General features: G+C 39.7%; 1 protein-coding gene and 1 pseudogene across 1 annotated transcript in view; both read left to right on the forward strand.

Moving 5' to 3' along the window:
* The first annotated feature begins 13,070 nt into the window (after positions 1 to 13,070).
* Positions 13,071 to 27,206, forward strand: part of LOC145246791 (matrilin-1-like) — a 40,861-nt gene continuing 26,725 nt past the window's right edge. Inside the window, exons 1-2 of the mRNA XM_080108588.1 lie at positions 13,071 to 13,241; positions 26,322 to 26,879. Coding sequence (XP_079964714.1) covers positions 13,175 to 13,241; positions 26,322 to 26,879 — 625 coding nt within the window. The 5' untranslated portion in view covers positions 13,071 to 13,174. The remainder of the gene's footprint in view (positions 13,242 to 26,321; positions 26,880 to 27,206) is intronic.
* On the forward strand, positions 21,037 to 21,153 carry LOC145246921 (5S ribosomal RNA; annotated as a pseudogene).

Here is a 27,206-nt window from a genome sequence, read left to right on the forward strand (position 1 = left end):
TCTGTCTGACCTGATGGCTTCGTGCAACCTCGTCGACAGATTTCGTCTGGATTACCCTGGGCAGGAGATGTGGACGTGGCATTCTGTAGTGCCTTCCCATCTGAGTACCTACTTGGATCGGATGTTAGTTAGAAGAGGCGACGTAAACTTCCTATTGTGCCCCACGTTCCACTTGTTAAGACACTCGGACCATAAATTTGTTATGGATTGTTCGAACTTAAGTGCTAGGCCTAAACTAGCCGGATACTGGAAGTTCAACAGCATCTTGTTGGAGCTGGAGGACTACCGGTTGAAGGTTACCGAATTAATTCAGCGGGCTTTAGTGGGGGCGGTTACAGGAGTAAGTGGTGGGTTAGTCTTAAGGCCAAAATTAGATGCTTCTCTGTTCAGTACAGCCAACGCCTCACATTAGATAAGGCTAAGGCAAAGAAGTGTATAGAGGATAAGCTGACACGGGAGATAGAACTAGCTAAACAGGACCTCAGCCGCTTGGCTAGTGAGCGGTATGAAGGCCAGGTAGTTAGGGCTAGGTTAATGAAAGTCTCTAACGAAGCTGTGAAAGTTGACGCTGTTGAGCATAAGGCTGCTTTAAGGCGTGGTTCGGACGGGTACATTCGGAAAGTACATAACCAGGAAGGACATGCCCTCATGTCGACTCAAGAGATCTGCAAGGGGTTTTGGGACATCTATTGGAGGGCTTCACCAAACTTCCCAGACTCAGGGTCGATGAGTTTGGCAACTATTTGTGCGACTCACCCCGCCTCACGGCAGTTCAGGCGGCTGGCTGTCATGGTCTTGTTACGGAACATGAGGTCATTACTGCGTTGAAGCAGGTCGGCTATAACAAGTCCCCGGGGCTTGATGGTTTACCCTATGAGTTTTACTTGAGGCTGTCGCCTATGTTGGTCTCTATTCTGAAGGATATGTTCAACCATTGGTTTGCTCAGGGTTCCATCCCTGGACAGGTGACCAAGGGAGTGATCACATTGCTGAGGAAAGGTCAACGGCATTGTGGGGTGGAAAATTTTGACAACTTTAGGCCCTTGACTCTGCTAAACACAGAGTTAAAGATTTTGGCAAAGGTTCTTGCGAATCGCTTGCAGGTTGTCATCACTGACTTGATCGAACCAGACCAGAGTTATGCTGTGAAGGGGAGATCAATTCAAGACAATCTTCATCTGATTCGCTCAATCATAGAGGGAATAGAAGACGACACCGAAGGGTTGTCCATTGTCACCTCTTTTGTACGTCCTGGCGTTGGAACCCCTCCTTCGCAAGTTAAGGGACGAGGCGACTACACCAGTCCTGCGCGGATTTGCTTTACCTGGAGGCACACAAGCCAAGGTTTCCGCATTCGCCGATGACGTCACCATGTTCGGGTCTTGCCCCAGGGACGTTCAAGCGGTGGTCGAGGCGCTCGCTCGATACGAAGAAGTCACAGATCTGTCTTCAACCGCAGCAAGTCTGTCCGCCTGCAGTTGGGGGCCTGGACCATGGTAAACTCGCTTCCAGGAATCTTCAGCTGGACCGATTGACCGGTCCATATTCTCAGTGTCTGGTTTGGACCGGGACTTCAGCCGGAGAAGAATTGGTCAGAAGTACAGATCAAGGTCAAATCGTCGGTCAAGACTTGGATTCGAAGGAAATTGTCCTTGAAGGGTCGGGCGGAAGCGTGTGCTACATACATCTTTCCGCTCATCCTTTACTGATTGTCTGTACTTCCTCTCCCTGCAGAATGCCTAACCCGCTTACAAAAGCGCCTCGACTCATTCCTGTAGGACGAAGGTAAGCACTATGTCTGCAGAGAGGTCTGTGTCCAGAGTCCGAGTGAGGGAGGCCTGGGTCAGCCCAGTCTCTTGTGTCATAGAAACGCCGAGAGATTGGCTTTCCTGGGTCACTCTCTAGAGGAGAACGCTCCTTGGGTCCCCACGGTTGAGAACTCGTTTCCCAATCTCAAACCCAACCCTTCGGTAGAAGGTTGTCGGAGGCTGAAGGGGAGTCCAAGTTCTTTGCCGAATGCCGGACCGCACTTAGAGTGTTGCCGGGGACCAGTGTCCTCGATCAGCCTAAGAAGAAACTTTCTCGGGAATTAGTGGAGGGCACCGCGAAGGATCCTCTTAGTAGGCGGATGGGATGGTTGATGGAGGCTATCCACTCTCAGTTGAGTTGGGCGCCGGGTCGGGACTTTCTGACTAACTCGGAATTCTCCCTGACCTGGCGACTGGTCCGAAAGGCGCTGCCCCTCTTCAATGAATTCAGCATGTACAAAGAACAAACAAGGGCCTGGTGTCCACGCTGCGACGAACACAAGCTCGAATCGGTCGAGCATGCGTTTTTCAGTTGTAGCCGGATCCAGGCCCTATTGGAATACGTCGGAGAGGTAACGGCTCGCATCGATGGCGAGTGGCCGCTCGACCTCGACGCAGGATACTTTATGTACAACATGGAGCCGCCGTTCCCAAGGGAGGAAAGAATGGTTTTCCTGGCGATCCTAGCAGTAGCTCGTATGGTCATTTGGATCACGTGCCTCAAGTTGGTCCGCGAAGGAATATCTGTTCCAGATCGGGATCTGATCGTTTACTTCAAACATTTGCTTAAAGTAAAGATCAGATGTGATTGGAGGAGGTTGCCTAGAGTGAAATTTGACAAGAGGTGGGTCCACAGCACTAGTTTGTGCATCCGTCGAGGAGCCAAGTTTGAATATGTGTTCCCTCCTTGAGCATGGCATGGGCGGTGCTGGTCCATCGGAACCCATCACGCCTAGGTCTTAGCTAAAGAAAGATTAAGAAGACTCTTGACTGGTGGTACAAATGAGATCCTGTTCCTGGTTTTATTTTTTGGTGCTAGAGAACCTCTAAGCCTGCCCACCCCCTATTACACCACCTGTTTGCTTTCTTGAAACCCCCCCCCCCAGTCACTCCCCTACTCAGAGGTAACCTTCCAACTCCCTCCACCCGTTGCTTTATTTTTTCTCCCACTTCCATTAAGGCCGCTCCCCCACCCCAATAGGGATCTCCCTGCTTGTTTTCGGTTCCCCGGAAAACAGTGGGAAATCTAGTCACTTAGAGTAGGACAGGGGGGTGGGGGGGGCTCTTACTAACAACCCAGTAGGCGTTATATTTTTATTTTTTGAAAAGAACAATTTTGAGTAGCCTTTCCCCACTCCACAAACTTTTTCACATTTAATTCAGGAACTTTTTTATTTTTTCCAATGAAACTGAATTCTTTTATACAACACACATGCACATACACATTAATATATTGATAATAATAATAATAATAAAAATGCATATACAACATACAGATATTTTCTTTACACAAATTGTACATATGTTATTTATATTCTAAACGATGGGGAATCATTTGTTAGATTAGGATCCACAGAGTGAATGAGGCATTGTGATAAAAGTTGCCAGTCAAGAGTGAGACTACAAAGTCATCATTTAATCATTTGTCAGATAGTCACAAAGACCCTGAACCCACCCCCTCTCCAATTTCTTATAGGGCCTTGTGCCTAATTTTGTTCTTTGGTAGACGCGACCTGGTCGCGTTAGCTTTAGTTTGTTGGGTACTTTGTTTCCTTCTCTCCTCTGAGGCTGAAATGGTCTAGTCGCTCCTCTCTTAATTGCCTGAGCAGCACTCTGATGTGCCAGGCCCAATCTTTGTCTTCCTTCGCTGCTCTCCTAGTGGATTGAGCAGACCGGGTTCTCTTTCTCCCTTCCTTGGGGTTGTTTGTGAGTAGGGTGATGTGGGTAGGGTGGGTGTTTCGTTTCTGCTCCCCTCTCTGCGCTGCAATGTCTATCCCCTCTCTCTCTTAATTGCAACGCGGCACTCTGACACCCTAGCACCCACTGCGTCTTCCTTCTCTGCTCTCCCCATCACGGGGATTCGAGCTGCTAACCCGATGTCCCCACAAGGGGAGGTCAAACCTCTGTTCTCTTCTGATTTTGCTCCCCCCCCATTTCCCCTATTTTTTATTTTTTCCCCACTACACTTTGGTCCGCGTCAGCGGGCAGGAAAACCACTCCACAATGCAAGGCAGAGGGGACATTGCTCCCCTAGAAAGCTCCCCGATAGAGGGAACAACTCCCAGAAACTCAGAAGAGAAGATGCCCCGCTCCTAATAACTTTCCTTAGAACTCCAGAGGTTTGCAAGAGCAACTTGTGGTCACTTCTGGAGGCAGCGGAAGGGGTCTCTCTGGAAATGGAACTGTTTAAAAAAAGTGACTCTTCCCTTGACGAACTGTGAAAACAATGCAAGGGAATGGTCCCAGTGTGGGTCCATCCATCTCTCTTCAGGGCCCTAAAATTGACCTTTCCCCTAGACGTTGACAACATTGTGAGAGAAGGCCAGGACCTGAAAAATCTGACCTCCTTGAGCATCGCATACAACGTCAGCATCCTTACGCCGACCGACTTTGGAGTCAAGTGTGACACACCCTAAAGGTAGGTACCATATCTTTAAATTTGGCCAGTTTGAATGCAAGGGGCTTGAGATCACCAGGCCGGTGATTGCCCCACGTTTACTTGGTTAGGTCAGTCAGACCATAAACTAGTTATGGTCCGGCTGAAGCTAGGAAATAGGCCTAAGTTAGCGGGGTACTGGAAGTTAAACACCTCCCTTCTGGAGATACAAGACTTCCGAGACAAATTAGGAGAATAATTAAAAAGGCTCTAGTGGGGGCGGTTACCGAGAGTAAGTGGTGGTTAGGTCTAAAAGCTAACATTAGAAGCTTCTCTATCAAGTATGCCCTGCGCCTCGCATTAGATAAGGCCAAGACAAAGAAGCAGCTAGAGCAGAAACTAGCCCGGGCTACGGGGGAGGGTGAAAGGTTTAGTCAGGAACTAGCTAGGCAGGATCTTCTGCGCGAGACTAGCGAGCGCTACGAAGGTCAAGTAGTCAGAGCTAGGCTTAGAAAGATGGGCAACGAAGCAGTCAACTCTGACGCTGTTATGTGCCGTGAGATTTCTAGGCATGGCTCGGACAAATACATTGAAAAAGTTAGACATCCTGATGGATGCACCCTTGAATCGACTCGGGGGATCTGCGAGGGATTTTGAGAACATTTCGAGGAGCGTTTTACGCAGCAGCCTGATCTTACGGTCCTTGAGTTTAGCGACTATTTGGCCGACTCTCCCATCTTGACGCGGCTAGAGTGGCTGGTTGCGAGGGCCGGGTGACGGAGTGGGAGGTCTTTACTGCGCTGAAGCAGGTCAGCTGTGACAGATCGCCGGGACTCGATGGTCTGCCATACAAACTGTATTTGAGGCTGTCGCCTATGTTTCTGCCTCTTCTGACGGATGTTTTCAACCATTTGTTTGCTCAGGTATCCATCCCAGGGCAGGTAACCAAAGGAGTGATCACATTGCTGAGGAAAGGTGATGGGCATGGTGGGGGGGAGTTAGATGACTACAAGCCCATAACTCTGCTTAACACAGAGTTGAAGATTTTGGCCAAGGTCCTGTCGAATCGGCTGCAGGTTGTTATCGAAGAGTTGGTTGATCCGGAAGAGAACTACGCTGTGAAGGGGAGATCGATTCAGAACAACTTGCACCTGATCCGCACGATCCTAGAGGGGGGAATAGATGATGACACAGAAGTCGCGCTGATCAACTTAGATCAGTCCAAAGCGTTCGATAGGGTCAACCATCATTTCCTGGCATCTGTCTTAGAGGCCGCCGGTTTTAAACTGGACTTCTGCAAGTGGATCCCCGTGATGTATCGACAGCCCATGGCTGTCGTGCAAGTTGATTGGAAAGCGCTCGAAACCCTTTGTTATCTCTCGGTCGCCCCTGCTTTACGTCCTGCCCTTGGAGCCGCTGCTCCGCAAGCTGAGACGTGGGGAGGTAAATTCGGCCCTGCGCGGAATGGCTCTGCCTTGCGACTCAGCTGCCAAGGTATCCGTGTTTGCCGATGATGTAACGGTCTTTGTGTCAGGCTTCAGAGACATTGAGATCGTCTTGGAGGCGCTTGCACAGTACGAAAGGATCACGGGGGCCAAGATAAACTGCAGCAAGTTGGTTGGACTGCGGTTGGGCGCCTGGAGTGGCAACGCAAACCTCCCGGCGCCCTTCAGCTGGACGGATGGCCCGGTTCGGATCCTCGGCATGTGGTTTGGACCGGGTCTCCAGCTTGATAAGAATTGGTTGGAGGTACGGTCAAAGGTGGCAGCTGCGGTCGACGCGTGGCTTCCTAGGAAACTTTCCTTAAAGAGTAGAGCTAAACTGTGCGCCACATACGTCTTCCCTCTTATCCTTTACCAACTGACCGTACTTCCTCTGCCTGCACAATACCTAACAGCTCTTGTCAAACTCTTGTCCTCGCTCCTTTGGGACAGAGGAAGACACTGGGTAATCAGACAGGTCTGTATTCAACGTCTGTGTGAGGGAGGTTTTGGAATGCCGGACGAGGTGTCATCGAGACGCCGAAAGGCTGGCCTTCCTTAGCCACTACCTTCAAGACGATCAACTACACACCCCACGATCACTACCCCCCTTTCCCGACCTCACTCTCGACCCCGCTATCGAGAATCATCGCAATCCCCGCGGGGAGATTCAGCCTTCCTGAAAAAGTGCAGAGCCGCGCTAAAACGACTATCAGGGTCCAGCGAACTTGTGACTGCCACCCGTAAGGAACTCCACAGGGATCTAGTGAGGGGGTACGCCGACGACTCGCTATGTGCGCGTTTGAGTTGGCAGCAGAGTCAGATCCGCTCTGTGTGGAGCTCGGCGCCAGGTTCGAGTCATCTGAACAATATAGAGTTCTCTCTGATCTGGCGATTGGCCCGAAATGCGCTTCCCCTCAACAATATAGTGGACAACGTGAGGCCGCCGTGGGACCGGGAGAGACAAGTGGTCTACATCACAATCCTGGCCATGGTGAGAATGGTGATTTGGACATCCAGACTGCAAGATGGCCGGAGGGTGCTGCCTTTTTCTGATCAGGATCTGATCGCTTTCTTTAAACACCAACTACGGGTAAAGATCAGATGCGACAGAAGAAGGCTGCATCGCGTGGCTTTTGAAAGAAGATGGATACAGTTAGCAAGTCTGTGTATATGAAGAAGGGCCAAATTTGAATACGTGTTCCCCGCCTAGGTGTGAAGCGCGCGGTTCTGGGGTTTCTATTGGACCCCCGCCCCTTTCCAATTCTACTTCCTTCAGTCTCTCAGCAAGCTGAATAAATCTTGTTTCCCTTATTAGAAAGCCTCCAAGATCCCCAGCCTCCAAAAACAACAATTTTTGCTTTTGCCTGCCCTTCCTCTCGAAATTCAACCCAGCTTGGAGGAAATTAAATCAAACACTAACACCCCCCTCCCACCCTCACCGCCAATTTTTTCTTTTCTGCTCTATTTAGGACACAACCCCTCTCCCCTCCATTTAGAGGCTGCTTGCGAAACCCTGGTCCCTTTACAAACAAGAGTGAAACGAATGGTCAAGCACTTCAGATAGGGTTGGGAGGGCCTTACTAACCGGGTTTTTTTTTCCCAAGTCCCTCGACACAAATGAAATTTTATTAATATTGTTATCTTTTTTGTATTTTTTGATATAAATAAAAAATGTTATAAAATTGGGCTTAAGTAGGCATCCCTCCTCCCACCACACACACATAAATACAAATTTAAAGGGGTAACGATGATAAAAGAGGCTGGCAGAGAGAAAAATCATTTAAAATTTACAACAGAGACGAGATGGATCAACCAACCTCACCATTCCCCCTTCTTTTTTAGTTGGCCTTGTGCCTAAGTTTTTTGTTCATTTTCCCAATTGTATTTTTTTTTTGTGATAAAAAATTTAATATCTCAAAGTGTAGTATCTGTTCTTAAAATTCAAGCGGTCTCATCTTTCGCCCCCCTCCCACTAAGAAAATAAGGGAGAGGTTATACCTGGGGTCTCAATCTGTAGAGAAACAAACGTTACTCGAAAATAAAGAGGATTTATGCCTGGAATGTGATCAAATCCATTTACTCACATTTCGTATATGTAATGTTTTATGTTAGATGCACTGTTTACATTTTAAAGCATAGTAAAACGCATCTCGTTTCCTGTCTAGCCATCTCACTCTCTCCCTCTCTCTCTCTCTCTGTCTCTCTCCCCTCTCTCGCTCTTCGTCTTCCTTACTCTAAAGAGAAATAGTGTTACTAAAAAAGAAAATGGCGTTTGACTTTGATTTTTGTAAAAACATCGATCGTTAATATTTTATAAGCGTATTTTTTTTTTACTTCACATTTTTGGCTTGTTATTTTTTGTTTAACTATCGTATCTAACTATTTTAACCTGCTAATAACTTTGGTAACGTTTGCATAACGTGTAAGTTAATATATTAAGTTGTATGATTGTTGCATTTTTACCGATAAAAATCTTTTATTATATGCAATGTTTTTATATACAGACCGTCATTACAGCTTGCTGAGTCAGGTCACGTGACATGCGTATAAAGATCATTAGATGATTACTTTATTAGGAAAAACGAAACAAATGTCACTTTTTGCCCCCCCCTCCCTCCTGCAGAAAAACGCCCAGCTAACATACTTAGACTGGTCCTTTTGGGCCAAAACTTTGATATTTGTCGTCCGGATGGTCGAGCTTTAATATGATACCTAATTTGTGAATTTTTCTTCTGTCTGTCAACACGTCTGGTTAAACCACTTGAGACATCTCAAATGCTTCCTGTATGTTGTCTAAGTTTCACAGGCATAGAGAAGAGGAGAGAAAACGCATGCGGCATAAACCTTAATCTTAGTTGGCAGCAAGATCCCATGACAGCTCCACAAACGCCTGTCAAACTTTCCGAAGGTATCACTTGCCCTGCTGATCCGTAACGATACCTCATCATCCAGGGCATCGGACATAGTGTGCTACTTAAATATACAAACTTAGTGACAACCGCTATCCTTGACCCACAGATATAAACTGATGGCTCATAGTATGACATGCCTGGAGCAGGCTGATACATTAAGATAGTTTTTTCAGATTGATAGTCAGGCCCAGTGCGCTGCAGGCAAATGCAAAGGTGTCCACAAGATGCTGCATATCAGCCACCATATGAGCCACCAGATCACAGTCATCTGCATAGAGCAAGTCATGGATCATGTTGGTGAGTACTTTTGTACTTGCGTTGAAGTGCCTAATATTGAACAACCCCCCAGTAGTTCAGTAACAAATATAAACACCATTAGAGCAACCCCCAAATGCCATCTGAAAGACCATGGTGAAATATAATGCAAAGAGTGTGGGTGCTGGAATGTCTCCCAGCTTAACACCATTTTCTATTGAGATAGGATCAGCCAGCTTTCCCCCAACGTTGATCAAAGCCTTCATATCATCGTGGAAGAGCTTTAAGATGGTTACAAAACAGGACAGCCAAGCTTTTTCAGAATCTCCCACAAAGCATCCCTATTGACTGTATCAAAGGCCTTGATTAAATCGATGAACACCTGATACAGACCCTATTGCTGTTCTGTACATTTCTCCTGTAGTTGCCTGGCTGTAAAAATCATATCCACTGTCCCTCAATATCTTCTGAAACCACACTGCGACTCGGGCAAAATATCGTCAGCAATGTGCTCCAGCATTCTGTCTAGTATGATACTACAGAGCACCTTACCAAATACTAATAGCAAAGAGATGCCCCGATAATTTCCACATTCATCTCTGCTACCCTTCCCCTTGTATAACACCACCATCAATGCATCCCGCAAATCCTGCGGAACACATTCATCCTGCCAAGTAGTCTGCAACAAGTCCGCTAAGCATTGCATCATCTTGGGTCGAGAACATTTAAAGATCTCTGCATGCAAACAATTCAAGTCAGGAGACTTTCCATTGTTCAGCTTATGGACAGCTGCTTCGACCTCCTGGAGAGAAGGAATCTCTGCTAAGATATCCTTGACTGAATTGCTAGGAATCGACCTAACAAACTCCTGATCAATGTAAGAAAGTCTGTTCAGGAGGTCATTGAAATGCTCCCTTCATCTATGAAGAATGTCGGTAGGGTCTCGAAGAAGATCCCCACCATCTCTCGAGCGCAAAGGAGTGATAGGTGATCTGGATGGTCCATAAACCACACACAGTAGGCTTTATAAGACCTTGGTGTTGTTCGAATCCATTACACTTTACCCAGCAAATCCCAGGTTTGAAAATCTCTTCCCACCCTAACATTAAAATCTCTTCCCACCCTAACATTAAAATCTCTTCCCACCCTAACATTAAAATCTCTTCCCACCCTAACATTAAAATCTCTTCCCACCCTAACATTAAAATCTCTTCCCACCCTAACATTAAAATCTCTTCCCACCCTAACATTAAAATCTCTTCCCACCCTAACATTAAAATCTCTTCCCACCCTAACATTAAAATCTCTTCCCACCCTAACATTAAAATCTCTTCCCACCCTAACATTAAAATCTCTTCCCACCCTAACATTAAAATCTCTTCCCACCCTAACATTAAAATCTCTTCCCACCCTAACATTAAAATCTCTTCCCACCCTAACATTAAAATCTCTTCCCACCCTAACATTAAAATCTCTTCCCACCCTAACATTAAAATCTCTTCCCACCCTAACATTAAAATCTCTTCCCACCCTAACATTAAAATCTCTTCCCACCCTAACATTAAAATCTCTTCCCACCCTAACATTAAAATCTCTTCCCACCCTAACATTAAAATCTCTTCCCACCCTAACATTAAAATCTCTTCCCACCCTAACATTAAAATCTCTTCCCACCCTAACATTAAAATCTCTTCCCACCCTAACATTAAAATCTCTTCCCACCCTAACATTAAAATCTCTTCCCACCCTAACATTAAAATCTCTTCCCACCCTAACATTAAAATCTCTTCCCACCCTAACATTAAAATCTCTTCCCACCCTAACATTAAAATCTCTTCCCACCCTAACATTAAAATCTCTTCCCACCCTAACATTAAAATCTCTTCCCACCCTAACATTAAAATCTCTTCCCACCCTAACATTAAAATCTCTTCCCACCCTAACATTAAAATCTCTTCCCACCCTAACATTAAAATCTCTTCCCACCCTAACATTAAAATCTCTTCCCACCCTAACATTAAAATCTCTTCCCACCCTAACATTAAAATCTCTTCCCACCCTAACATTAAAATCTCTTCCCACCCTAACATTAAAATCTCTTCCCACCCTAACATTAAAATCTCTTCCCACCCTAACATTAAAATCTCTTCCCACCCTAACATTAAAATCTCTTCCCACCCTAACATTAAAATCTCTTCCCACCCTAACATTAAAATCTCTTCCCACCCTAACATTAAAATCTCTTCCCACCCTAACATTAAAATCTCTTCCCACCCTAACATTAAAATCTCTTCCCACCCTAACATTAAAATCTCTTCCCACCCTAACATTAAAATCTCTTCCCACCCTAACATTAAAATCTCTTCCCACCCTAACATTAAAATCTCTTCCCACCCTAACATTAAAATCTCTTCCCACCCTAACATTAAAATCTCTTCCCACCCTAACATTAAAATCTCTTCCCACCCTAACATTAAAATCTCTTCCCACCCTAACATTAAAATCTCTTCCCACCCTAACATTAAAATCTCTTCCCACCCTAACATTAAAATCTCTTCCCACCCTAACATTAAAATCTCCAAGAATGAAGATCTTATCAGCAGAGGGAATGCATCTAACTACACTGCACAAAACAAGGTAGAAATCAACCTTTTCATCTTCTGTTGCATCCATAGTGGGTGCATAGACACTCAAAAAAGTTGTATAACGACCATTTACCAGAGGTAACCTCATAGTCATGATCCAGTCACTCACGCCACAGGGAAGTTCTTCCAGGCTAGAAAGAATTGATGCCTCTATAGCAAAAGCCACAGCTGATTCCCTCTTACATCCATCCGCTCTACCACTCCAGAAAATGGTGTAGGCCCCAGCCAACTCAGAAAACTGTCCCTCATCAGCCAGCCTGGTCTCAGACATGTCATAACATTGAAGTTCCTTAGATACAAGAGCAGATCTATGCTCTGGATGCATTATTGCTGACGGCAAGTCAAGCAGTGTCTGCACATTCCAACAGCCGATGGTCATTGTCATATATTTCCTCGCAGTAGCATGATGACGATCGGGTCCAGGCTGTGGAGCCCTGAAACACCTGCTGGGCCAGGCCCTGGAAGTTCCAGTTCCCTTATTGCCATTTACGTTCATAACCATATTTGCCAACTTCATTGAATGTTTTGCCATTTTAGGCTACAGCCAACCTTTTTTTCTATCAAGATACACGAGATGGTAAAAAGTGTATCTAATTGATATCGAGCAATGCCTTTGCATGAGGATTTTTATAGTGAGGAAAGACTTTGCACCGAGACAATCCCACTCTCTAAACAACTGCCACATTGAACCAAAAAGAAGAGCAAGTCCACATCATTGGATGCAGCAGTCACCGCAGGTTTTATATCAGTTTTCCTTCTCCTAGAGAGGTTGCCTTCACCACGGCTCACAGAACCCTCTCCACCCACCATGCCATTTGATCCATGACTGGAACTTAGGTTGCTGGGCACCAGAGCATATTCCACACGCCGGTGGGTCATATATGCTGCAGCTTACAGGGCCTAAGCTCCTCTGGAGGTTTCTGTCAGGGTTACCTCACCCTTAGCCTTTGGTTAAATAACCTTGACCCACGAGGCAGTGAAGGTCCAGTTATATGGCGCAGGACACTCGCCGTTCATCAGAGCCCCGTCTGTGTGGCAGTGGTCACGACGTGCACGTGGGGCTGATTTGTCTGGGAGAAGCACAGAAAGACGCCAAGACATCTGTGTGCTTTTAACACACGTCCACACCAGACCTTGACCACCACATACATACATACATACATACATTTAAACAGATAGGTGAGATTTATATTATAGATGTCTATAAACTTATTTTAGATCGAGTGATTTTTATAATGATAATATATCGATTTAATAAGTGTGGCAATTTTCCCTGATCTATAACAGTTGTGAAATGTCCACTTTCGTAAGTTGACCCACTTCGATAAATAATGTAAACAAGATAAAGCACAAAAGAGTTATCTTTCCTGACAGATAAGCCGCATTTAAAGATATTACACTATATTTAAGTGGCTCTATAAAATAAGGCAGCACTTGTGAATCCCAGATCACTTGTTAGTTGAATCATACAATAATGAAGGTGGACCTGGGGTTTATTTTGCTGGCACTGTTAGCTGTCACTCGAAGTCAGCTAAACAAAGGTAAGTGGAAAAAGCAAACACACACACATACTCCTTTTAACATTCTCCACATATGAGAAGAAAAAAAAAGCATAGAATACTAAAAAAACTATTGCAAGCATATGTCTACATAATATTTTAAATTTCTTTATAGATTTTTACTACTACTACTACTACTACTACTACTACTACTAGTAGTAGTAGTAGTAGTAGTAGTAGTCGTAGGTTTCCAAGAAGAAAACCTAGAAGTATTACTAGTAAATCGTGTGACAACAAGTCTCCCCAGATTTACAGCATTGTCTGCTTCTTTTAGTTGCTATTTTACATTATCGCATTAATTTTTCATTGATTTTGAATCGATTTTGCATCGATTTTGAATCGATTTTGCATTGATTTCGCATTGATTTTGCATTGATTTTGCATCGATTTTGCATTGATTTTGTATTGATTTTGCATTGATTTTGTATTGATTTTGCATCGATTTTGCATTGATTTTGCATCGATTTTGCATTGATTTTGCATCGATTTCGCATTGATTTTGCATCGATCTTGCATTGATTTTGTATTGATTTTGCATCGATTTTGCATTGATTTTGCATCGTTTTTGCATCGATTTTGCATTGATTTTGCATTGATTTTGCATCGATTTTGCATCGATTTTGCATTGATTTTGCATCGATTTTGCATCGATTTTGTATTGATTTTGCATCGATTTTGCATTGATTTTGCATTGATCTTATGATCAATTTCGCATTGATTTTGCATCGATTTTGTATTGATTTTGCATCGAGTTCGCATCAATAATGTTGGTTCGTTCGTAGGTTGTTTTTGTTTTATGGCATATCAACCCTTTTCAGGTTTTACCACCAGCCTGTTGCCTCTAGAGGTGTGTGTTTTAGAGAGGGGTTCATTTAATTTGATTTCTGTCAGTCTTAGTCTTGATTGGATTTATGTAATGTTCTTCCTAAATGTTTGTTCTATTTCTACGTCAACTAACCTGTCATTAGTCGGTGTTATGTGCATTAGTTTTTATACATGAAGATTTCATCAGTAATGCCAATCCTTCAATTGATTCCAATTGATCCTAATCTTTTTTCAGTGTTTTAAACGATTCCCGACATTTCTATAATTATTGCTATTATTTTTCTTGTTCTGGTACTGAATAATACTAATCTAATCGAATGTTTCATTTATCTTCATGACCTTATGTTGAACATTAGAATGATTTTTGCTCATATCCAATACTGCTAAAATCTCCCTACTGGCGGATTAGAACACACGTATTCCTCTTCTGTATTATCATGTTTATTTACATATTGGTTATATTAAAAAAAATATCATGTTTATTTACATATTGGTTATATTAAAACATTATCATGTTTATTTACATTGGTTATATTAAAAAAATTATCATGTTTATTTACATATTGGTTATATTAAAAATTATCATGTTTATTTACATATTGGTTATATTAAAAAAATTATCATGTTTATTTACATTGGTTATATTAAAAAAAATATCATGTTTATTTACATATTGGTTATATTAAAAAATTATCATGTTTATTTACATTGGTTATATTAAAAAAAATATCATGTTTATTTACATATTGGTTATATTAAAAAATTATCATGTTTATTTACATTGGTTATATTAAAAAATTATCATGTTTATTTACATATTGGTTATATTAAAAAAATTATCATGTTTATTTACATATTGGTTATATTAAAAAATTATCATGTTTATTTACATTGGTTATATTAAAAAAAATATCATGTTTATTTACATATTGGTTATATTAAAACATTATCATGTTTATTTACATATTGGTTATATTAAAAAAATTATCATGTTTATTTACATATTGGTTATATTAAAAATTATCATGTTTATTTACATATTGGTTATATTAAAAAAAATATCATGTTTATTTACATATTGGTTATATTAAAAAATTATGTTTATTTACATATTGGTTATATTAAAAAAATTATCATGTTTATTTACATATTGGTTATATTAAAAAATTATTATGTTTATTTACATATTGGTTACATTAAAAAATTATCATGTTTATTTACATATTGGTTATATTAAAAAATTATTATGTTTATTTACATATTGGTTACATTAAAAAATTATCATGTTTATTTACATATTGGTTATATTAAAAAATTATTATGTTTATTTACATATTGGTTACATTAAAAAATTATCATGTTTATTTACATATTGGTTATATTAAAAAATTATTATGTTTATTTACATATTGGTTATATTAAAAAAATTATCATGTTTATTTACATATTGGTTATATTAAAAAATTATTATGTTTATTTACATATTGGTTATATTAAAAAAATTATCATGTTTATTTACATATTGGTTATATTAAAAAATTATTATGTTTATTTACATATTGGTTACATTAAAAAATTATCATGTTTATTTACATATTGGTTATATTAAAAAATTAACGTAAGAAGATGATACTATCTTCATATTAAATGTCCAATTGAAATTTCTATAAATTAATTGTATTTAACAGTTAAATAAAATTGTTATTATGCAACTTACAAGTTGTTATTGTAGTGATAACGACAATATGTATTATTTTCTAGAATAAATTGTTAAATTTTCAACATAAGATTATGAAGATAAATGAAAAATTCCATTAGAGGTTCAAAGATTAAACTAAAGACATCATGGACATGAAGTTTAGAGACATATAGTAAATAAGCTAATAAAACATTTCTCCTGTTTCAGAACTACTTCTAAACGTTTGATCGACCGGCTAACAAGATGTCTTATACACTTTGTTGGATTACTTACAGCGTCCATGCAGTCTGTCCTTTTCCCGTTTTTAGTCAGTTGGAGTTTTGAAATTGTACTAGTAGAGTATTTTGTCGCTAGCTTTTTCAATTCGCCGACGATATGACAAATATTTACAAAGACACCAAATTGAAACTTAGCCTTTTTAATTCAATCTCAAAATAAAGGATCTTTTCATTGACTTATAATGTCGTCTGTTTTCGCCTACTTATTTCATATGTAACTAGGGTGGAAAATCTATCTATTTATTGAGTCAGATTAACATTCTATCACAGTCAAAGTATAATTATAATAAAAGCGGATTCCTCTTTACTTCAAAATTATATTATAATATAATATTATAGAATGATATATACCTGCCATAGTACAATGATATTTAGTTATCGTAATGCAATAATATGTAGTTGTTATAATAGAAGGATATACAATTGTTATAATACAATGATATATAATTATCATAATACAATATTTAGTTGCCATAATAAACTGATATATTGTTGTCAGAATACAGTAATAGAAGGTTGATATAATTCAATGATATATAGTTATCATGATATAATTATTATGATACAGTGATATATAAAATTGATATAATCCAATAATATAGTTGTCACCATACAATGATAAAGAGTGTTTTTATATAGAGGTGGCAAACCTTGAATTAAAATAAACCACAAAAAATTTTTTTTATACAAATATGTATTTTATTTCAAAGATTAATTTTGACATTTAAATACAATTTCTGGCATAAGGCTCCTGTAGCTGACGCGTATATGGTGTAATATAGAAGTCTAATTTTCGCAACTCTATGCAGTAAATTAGACTGTATTGCGACAATAACGCGTCAAATGTTGTCTTTCAAGTGGTCTATTGTATGTGGTTTATTATTGTAGACATTGAATTTTATATATCCCAAAGAAAATAATCAAATAGGATTAGATCTTATGAACTAATAGCCAGTTAACAGGTCTAATGTTGAATGTTTTAAGTTTAGAAAAAAATAATTATTTTCTCCGTTCGCCAAGATCACCGGCAAAAATTCCACTCCACCACGTCGAGCCGAAAAAAAGAAACCCGCCCCAATTCAAGAAATGCTGGCTTTTTATCGTTTATATTTCCAAAAGCGACTGCGTCTCAATTTGCATAAGAGACGTTTTTGTTTTGTATCGGTCGTGTCTCTCTCTTTTAGGCAAATGACACTCGCACTAACCAGGTATGCTACGATTTTCTCTACAATCCCCTCTAATCTTTCATACTTCCCACCAGTCATTTCTGGCTTTGGTAGTGGGTTAGCTTCAACACCTTTAATTCGAGCATGGTATTTATGTAGCACGTCAGCTGATGAAACATCATCCTTTGGCCAGCATGTAATGAGATCCCGGGTGACACCAGGGATTCAGTTCAACTAGATGAAGATGAGAGAAAATGAGGTATGGTTGGGGTGGGGGTATGCTGACACTTGATCAAGAAAAGACAGATATTCATGAGATTCTATCCATCGGAAGAAAAATATGTTTCAATGAAAGGAAAATATAAATCTGATAATAGGATTCTTTGGAACAAGGGATTTTTTGTCTAGTTGGGTTTGGTAAAAATGAATTTTAAATAACTAATTGAGGGAGACAAGCACAATCACTTAGATTCAAAATGTTTGCTTTGGTGTCTGGGATATGTTGTCAATTGCTCCACCTGTTGTATTTCAGTGTCAGACTACCAAGTGAGCAGGAAACGAAATTTGGAAAATGCGAGAGTTAGCTGATAAGTTAGTTTGGACAGATAATATAGTTTCTTTGAAAGAAACGTAGTTTGAGTTGAAGACAAAAAAAGAAAAAGAGAGAATTGGGGAGAGATATGGTTACGAAAGAGAAAGAAGAAATTCACAAGAAAAGAGAAAATAAAAAGAATATAAAATAATGGGATAGAGAAAGAAGAGAGTCATAAGAAAAAAGAATCTAAAATAGTGGGAAAGAGATTCAGAGGAAAAAAGGAAAAGTAATCTTCAAATGACAGAGGGGAAGAAGCCAATTTTATAAAAACCATTGTGTTTTTAGAAATAAGAGTCTTTTGCTGGTTAGTATTGAGGATTGCACATCACCGTGACCTCCCGCCCGGTGGGGCGGGGTCCAGAAACCTCCATAAAGAGCTAAGTTGAAAAGCTCTTGTTCCTAGCTGGGAAATTAACTAAATGAACTCAAGTTATACAACCTGCATCACGAAGCTGTTAGAAACCCAAAGAACCCAACTTTAAACAAGTTTTACCCTGAATACCTTAAAATGATTTATAAATAATTATTTTGTTTGGTTTATAAGAAAATGACCTCGAGTTTTTTCTTTGTTTCTGGATTACCGGCCTAAATGAAGATGCAGTTTATTTCAGACATACCCTGACGCCAGACAACAGAAGAGACAGACCAGATCCAATACAAAGTCAAAACGACGGCCGAAATGAACAATGTTGCCATATGGACTTAGGGTCATGCACGTTTCGCATGTCCTGAGCAGCAGAGCGGTATTTTCCAGCGACCAGTGAGAGTCTGGTCACCTTGAGGGGACCACCACTAAACAATTAAGAATGTAGCCCTGCTGGGTTGCATCTATGGTCGTGTGAGCAGGGAGCGACGAACACGGCCAGGGGTACATCAAAAGTATGCTCCCGTGAACCAGGATAGCGACAGATGCGGCCAGGGTGTATAGGGTTATAAGTAGACCGCCTCAAATATCAAACAATTCTTTCTGGCTGCGATAGTCCTAACGTTTCTATGGCTCCGTTCTACAACCCGTTTCCACTAGGTGAGTAGGCACACCTAAACCACAGATGTATGTCCCAATTCTTTGCAAATTCTCCAAACTCTTTACTGGTGAAAGCAGTGGCGTTGTCGGTTAGTATTTCCATCGGCCTCGCTCAAGGAAAATATTCTACAACTGTCGTATAATGGTAGTCGCATCTGTTTGACACAGTTGTCGCCATATTGCAAATCTAGAAGGGATACAGTCGATGATAGTTAGAAAATTCTTACCATCGCTAATCCACCCCAGTTGTTTTTCATGCGGAGTTTTCCTTTTTTTCCAGCAATTAGGTCCGGATCTATTGATTGACAGGTTACATAGGCCTTCACAATGGAGTTAGCAGTTTCTTTGGGCACCTGCGGGTCAACCGATCTGGCAAAATATAAAGTTTGTTTCACGCCTGAATGTCCACTTTGATGATGGATGTCAACCATCTGGTTTTCATCCAATCGTCCCACTGTTGCTCAACTCCTGAGCACTTGAGTAGATCCATTCACCTGCACAGTACTATCTGCGTGGTTCTGACAGGACTTCACGAGTTTTACATCGATGATCAATCCATATTCTTTCGCCAGCAATTGCAGGGTTCCTAACCGTCGCCTGATGCTCACTAGCTACTCTCGTGTTCATACATGCTTTTCAAATCAAAGTGTCAGAAATTCACCGGTGCACACACACCAAATCGGTGACCAAGTGTGACACTGTCGTTTCCCTCTGAAGGGCCAAATTGACTCTTTTGAGTGCCATTTTGTGTTCAGCTAGATTGATACACTCAGCATCGTTAGTTGGACGTAGCCAAATATACATCCTCAATGACCGCTCCATTCGTTTCCAGTGCCACTTATGTTGCTATGCAACTCAGACAGGATCTGCTTCTCGAACTTTACTCACAGTTTCTGCCAATATGTTACAAAGAGACTCGTCTTTGATTCTGTCATCTCAGCCTTTTGTTACTGCAGTTACTAGGCACTTTATAAATGCATCTACATATAAGGAAGTGACCAACGAGTTTCCCACAGAGAGAAAATACACGCCAACGGATCAATTCATCAGGGATTTCCGGAATTGGACTTCCTTTTTTCCATCGAATAAAATTATAAATAATATAATGATATTATAATGATATATGATATGTAGTTGTTATAATACAATTATGTATATCTCTCATAAGAGAATGATAACTAGTTGTCACATAATACAATTGATAGTTGTGATAATGCAATGTTATATACTTGTTATAATACAATAGTATATAGTTTCGTAATAGAATATTATAAAGTTGTCATTATAGAATGATATACAGTTGTCACAAAACAATAATATATAGTTATTACTATTTAATGATATATCCTTATCATAATACAATGATATATACAGGGCGTCACAAGAAACGGATGTTTTTAAGGAAAACAAAACTGCGAAAATTTCAGCAAAAAAAATTATAAAAACATTTACTAAACTATGCCATTATGAAATATTTACAAGAGAAAGGAGAGAAAGGAGCGTTCTAAAAACTTCCTTTTCCTGTAGTTGCCGTAGTACAAAGGTATATAATTTTCATGATACAGTAGTATGAATTTGCCATAATACAGTGATATATAATTGCTATAATACAAAGCTATATACCTTTTATGATACACTAATTATATTACAATATGATGTATTGTGGTCATGATACAATAGTATATTGTTGTCAGTATGGAATAATATACTGTATATTTGTTATATTAGAATTATATATAGTTATCATATTACAATTATATATAAGTGTTATAAAAATGACGTATACATATCCCAATACTATACACAGTTATCGTTATATAATTATATGTAACTTTCATACCACAATGATATATAGTTGCCACAAAAGAATGATATATATTTTTATAGTACAATAATGTATATTTTCATAATACTAGATGTATAAATAATATATGGCTCTTATAATACAATGATGTATGGTTGTTATAAAATTATATATAGTTATGATAGTACAATTATATATACTTTTCATAATGCAATGATAAAATTTTATAATACAAAAAATATATAGTTGTTATAAAAAATGATTTAGAATTGTAATAATACCACGACTTATAGTAGCTTTATTAAAATAGTATAGGTTTGTCATGATACAATGATATATAGTTGCCATGTATATATAATACATATACGGCATAATCGCGTGTATACATATACAGCATAATCGCGTTGACACACCGGTTCTCGGCAGATCACCGAAGTTAAGCAACGTTGAGCCTGGTTAGTACCAGATGGGCGACCATTTGGGAATTCTAGGCGCTGTATGTACTCTCCGCTTATCTCGACCTTTGTTTTCAGTCGTCCTGCACATACACTTCACTTGAGACTGGTATTTAACAATGTCGACTCAGGAGAGGTGTGGTTGGAGATTACGCACCTCTTGCCACAAAATTTTCATGCGTAGGCACCCTTTCATGGGTATCCATAGTCTGTCTGTGAAGGAGCCTTTTTATAGTTGCCATAATACGATGATATATAGTTCTTTAATATAATATATTGTCATAAATACTTGTGGTTATACAACGGTTTACACTTGTGATGATACAATAATATATAATAATGGTATATGGTTGTCATAATGCAATGATGTATAGTTGTCATAATAAAACAGTATATAGTTATGTAATAAAATAATATATAGTGTTCAGAAAAGAATGCTATGTAGTTGTTACAGTACAGTTATATATATTATATATTACTATACAATCATATATATTATGCATAATTGTCATATTACGATGATATAAATTTGTCATAGTACAAGTTTTCATAATTCGGTGCTTATTTTCATCATTATAGAATGATATATTTATATATTTGTGATGTTATAATGATGTAGAGTTATCACAATCTAATTGTATGTAGCAATTATAAAATGACACACAAATGTCCTCATACAATTTTATGTAGTTAACGTAATAAATCATAACAGTGATATATAGTTGCTACAAGGCCAGTATCTGAGAAGCACAAACAAGCAGTTTTTATAATACAATGATGTATGTTTGTTATTATAAAATTATATATGTTTGTCATAATTAAATGATATTTGTCATAATTAAATTATATATATATTTCATAATATAATGATATATAATTTTCAGAATGCAATCTTATAAATGTTAAGCATATTAATAAAAAGTTGTTATAATACAATGATGTATATTTGTCATAGTTGTGGTCATGTGTGTGTGTGTGTGTGTGTCATTTGTAAATGATTTATGATTGTTATAATACAAAATCAAAATATAAAATAAAATGATGCATATATATAGTTGTCATAATACACTGATATATATTTAGCATCAGTCAATTACATATAGGTGTTGAAATTATAAAATAATATATACTTTTTATAATTCAATATATATAGCTATCATTATACAATGACATAGTGTCATAACACAGTTCTTCATAATACAATGATATATAGTTGTCATAATAGAATATAATATAGATTACAATGAATAAAGAATAATATTTGTTACCGAGCGACCAACAGAAGTTATTGTTGTTTAGAAGAAACAGCTTACCTAGCAGACATGTATATAATCAAGTTTATTAGATGTTTTAACTTGTGCGATATTTCATTCCGGTTTGCAGTTATGTTGGGTAATCAGGAAGGAAAACGCACCATATTAGATCCTACCTCTCTTTGTTGACTTGTTGATATGATAAAGTTCATGGTTTTTTTTTTTTTTTTTTGTGCGGTAAATCCATTTCAGTCTACAGATAAAGTTGAATCGGTAGGAGAGAATACGCACTGTTTCGGGGCCTCCTTTCCATATCTGTATATAGTTATCATAATAGAATGATATATAATTGTAATAACAGAATAGTTATTATGATAGATTCGTATATAATTTTATAATACAATATATATTAATACAATGATATAAAATTGTCATTATATGATGATATATATTTGTTATACTATGGTTTTAGTGATCATAATACAAGGAGATATAATTATTATAATACGATGATATGTGGCGAAAATTGTGAGAACACAGGCTTACAAGCTATTTTGGCGTACATTTTTTACCATGGACAGATTCGACCTGAGGCTGATACCCGAGTTTGACGGGTCCCCAGCTAGTCCTTCGGTGGTTGAATGGCTGGAGAAGGCCGAGCGCGTTTGCTGGTTATGTAAAATTAAGGATCCAGCTATGGTAATCCAATTAAGGCTCACTAAGGGGGCTTATGCCGTGTACCAGTAGCTCAGGGATGAGGTGACAATGGAGCAGATAAAACAAGCATTGTACGGAGTATTTGGTGCGAACCCTTTTGTTGTCTGGAGGCAATTCTCTGAACGTCGGCTTGGGTCAGGGAATACTGTGGACGTCTACCTGGCCGACCTGAAGAAGCTTGCTGCTCCCTTCGGGGGGGGGGCAAGCAATCGAATATTGGCATGCACCTTTTTGTCTGGGCTCCCGAATGATGCCAATCGGTTGTTGCGGGTGTCGACGAAGCTCAATGAGCTCAGGTTGGAGGAGTTGTTGGCTAGAGCCCGAAATATCCTAAAAGACGATGTGGAGCAGGTCTCGACAGTGGTTGATGCACTGGAATCGCTTACAGTGAGCCCACGGCGCTACAAATGTGGTGACCATAACCACTTCACCAGAGACTGCAGAAGCGGTGCGAAGCACACTCTGAACTATGGAGCATGGAAATGAGGATGCTGTCACCGATGCGACAAGCCATGCCATGTAGCACAGAATTGTCCGGGAAACGAGCAAGGGGAGGAAGCTGCGGTGCCAGCACCTTCCCCAAAGCAACACTGAAGAAGGCGCCTCCTGTAGTGACAGTGCAAGTTGATGGGTGTAGGCGCTCAGCGCTGTTGACACTGGATGCACCCAAACCCTCATACACAAGAAATGTATTAACCATTGGCAGAGGCTCGCTGGTGTGTTGTGGGGTGAGCATTCTCCATATTTCTCTATATAAGCATTGGCGATGGCCCCCCCCTCACCCCCGGTGGCTGTGAAGGCATTGGTGGTCGACAGGGAGCTTCTCCTTGGAATGGACACTATTACACAGCTGGGTGGAATCACCATGGACGGCACCAGTGATGTGAGGTTTTCCCAACACAAGGAACAGGTCTGCACGGCAATCACTCTTGATGAACCCGACTTCCACGTGGAATATTACAAGGACACAAACACGTGGACCGCGTTTTGGAAGTGGTTGGGCGACCAGCCACCAGTGTCCTTGTGGAATCGGTTGACGGAGTATCCGCCTCCCGCGTGGCTCAAGGGGAAGTACGAGGCAGAACTCCAGGTTTGGATGGATAATGGCTGACTGGTTGCATACCCAGAGGATGAGCTCACGCCACCAAGGGGGTTGATCCCCCTGATGGCCGTCAGGCAAGAGAATAAACAGAAGGTCCAACCCGTCATGGATTACCGGGAACTCAATGAACACATTGACCCACACATGGTGGGGGCTGACGTCTGTGCACATAAACTGAGGGAGTGGCGGCAGCAGGGGTCGTACACAGCAATCCTGGACCTGCGGAGAGCCTACCTGCAGATACGCGTCAAGAAATCGCTGTGGCCGTTCCAGACGGTCGAGATCAAAGTGACTTGCTATTGTTTGACCAGGCTGGGGTTCGGCCTGACCATGGTCCCGAACATTATGACAGCGATTATGCAGGCGATCCGGTGTCAGGATGAAGCCGTGCAACAGGCAACGTCATTGTATATTGACAACATATTTGTGAACGAGAGCCTCATGTCTGCCCAGGCGGTGAAAGCTTTGGGCTGTCATGCAAGGAGCGAGAGCGTTCTTGGTTTGCATGTGACTCCAAGATCCAAGGGTCCAAGATGGCGCCTGTGGCATTATATAACAATGCAGTCTCGTCGAATCTCGTGTGCTCTCGCGCACATATGCAAGTATGCAAATTTAGAGGACTCTGTCTTTTATAAAAACAGGCCACTGAAGCAGATGAGACAGACGTGAAAACGAATCTACAGAAAATACTGACGGACGACGTTGCTGCAGTGAAGTTTTGTGTACTCTTTTTTTTTCCTTTGCAACGTCATGTACTTGTCATAATACAGTGATATGCAGTTGTTATAATACCATGGAAAAAGTAAATGTTTTTGTATTACAATTTTGTATATTTGTTATAATATATTTGTTATAATATATTTGTTATAATATAATGATACAAAATTTTTATTATCGAATTATATATCTCTACTATTATATATTATAAAAGGAACTTTGTGTGTGTGTGAGAGTTCCCTATTGAATCGGACACGGTTGGGCCAATACTTTTTTAAATTTGTCGCGGAGGTACTTGATGTATCTGGGAGTGTTCTTACGTAGGTTTTGTATCTGATCGTGATGCATCTGATAAGTATCGAAATCAATAATTAAAAAAATCCGATTTTGACCAAAGTCAACACTTTTATAGAAGTGCATTCGAGAAGTTTTATCACCGCAGAAACAGAATAGCTCAACCTATAAAATCAACTGTTAAGTCGTTTATAAGACAGAGCCATGCTCGAAATAAATGTTTCTTTTTATAGAACAATTAAACCATAATACTTTACTTTTGTACGTTTAACTTTAATTCAAGTGATTATGTAAAAATAATTTCATAAAATTAACAGTTGGTTCTTTGATAAGACACAGGCGCATTCAAAATGGGCGTTTATGTTTAGAGAATAATTAAATCATAATACTTGGATTTTGCATTTTCAACTTTAAGTGAAAGCATTATGTACAGATAATTGTATGTAGCAGTCACCAGAATAAACTATTTTCTCGTTGATTAATGCCCCCCCCCCTGCTGACTGGTGCGGTCACGCACTGACCAGTCAGCTATTTGGATGCATTAATCTTATATGTCCCCCAAGGAACTAATTACCTCTGTCAGGAACTAGCCAGTCGCCAGCAGAAGGGCTCAGACCACCAAAGAAGACAGACTTCTCTCCTCTCACTCTCTGTCCATTGAATCCCTCCAGGCTGAAAACCTGCACTGAACAAGCTGGGGACACTTCAAGTTTCTGCTTCCGACAGAAGAACACTCAAGAACTTTCTGTTCCTTTTCTTTTCTTTCACTTCACACGCAGTTCTTCTTATTTCGAAATAAACCGTTTCGTTGTTTTGTTATAAGAAGTGTTGTTTAATTCTTCTGTGCTTTTGTGTTTATTGGGGTTTTGTGCAGTCACGCATAAAAATTATTTAAAAGTTCGATTTTCTACAGTGGAATGTAGACTACAATGCATTGGTATTCTTCAGGATTTCTTCCAAGCTGAATTTTAATAACAAATTTATTTAGTGTTCATTTGGTAACATAATTTTTTACTTAATCAATATTGAATGTTTTTATTTGGAGGGGTAGGCAGAGGTACTATTTCAAAGTAAATAATTTGGATACGAATATGCGATCGATAACATTACATTTTTCTTCTTTTTCATTTCAGGATGCCATAAAAATGATATTGTTTTCTTAATGGATTCTTCTGGCAGTCAATCACCGGCACAATTTAATGATCAGATTAAATTTGTGCGAGAAGTTGTGCATTGGTTCGTTATTGGCACCGAACATGTCTTGGTGAGCATCATTAGCTTTTCTTTGGATGTGATAGAAGAGTTCCCACTGAATAAGTATACCGACAAGGAAAGCCTCATCAGTGCAATTAGCAATGTCACTTACCAAGGACTTCTAACGAACACATCTGCTGCATTGCGGTACGTCAGACTAAACAGTTTTCTACCAAAAAATGGTGGCAGACCCCATGTAGACAAACTTGTTGTTCTTTTGACGGATGGCCCTTCTGACAACCAACAAGAAACTGTAAAAGAAGCCAAATTACTTCGACAAAATGGCAGTGTTAAGATTTATGCTGTCGGAATTGGTCAGGATATTGACAAATCAGAGTTATTAGCTATCACCGGGTCGAAACAGCAAATTCAAAATGCCCCGAATTCAGACTTTTTATACGACATCTTACATTTGTTTGCAAAAAAAATGTGTAAAAGTAAGTTTCCTTTTTTCTTTTCTTTTCATTCTTTCGAAGTTTTTGTACTGACTGAAGTTATATGTAATTTCCACACGTTATAAACAAAATTTAATGGCGTCATAAATATAAGCCGCAGATGTTGAATGCAATATATATATATATATATTTTTTAACTCTTATTAACAAGGTATATTGCCATTTGGACGTGAATGACCATTATTTGGACCATGCCTACAGGGAACTATGTATGAAGATAAGAGAGATATATATTCACATCATATTCAAACTTCTGCATGTCAGCACAGTTAATAAAGAAGGAAGCAAGAGGAAGTCTTAGGGAAGAAG

The sequence above is a fragment of the Euprymna scolopes genome, chromosome 24 (genome assembly GCF_053919585.1).
Source record: "Euprymna scolopes isolate OS-2025 chromosome 24, ASM5391958v1, whole genome shotgun sequence".
NCBI classification, from domain to species: domain Eukaryota; kingdom Metazoa; phylum Mollusca; class Cephalopoda; order Sepiida; family Sepiolidae; genus Euprymna; species Euprymna scolopes.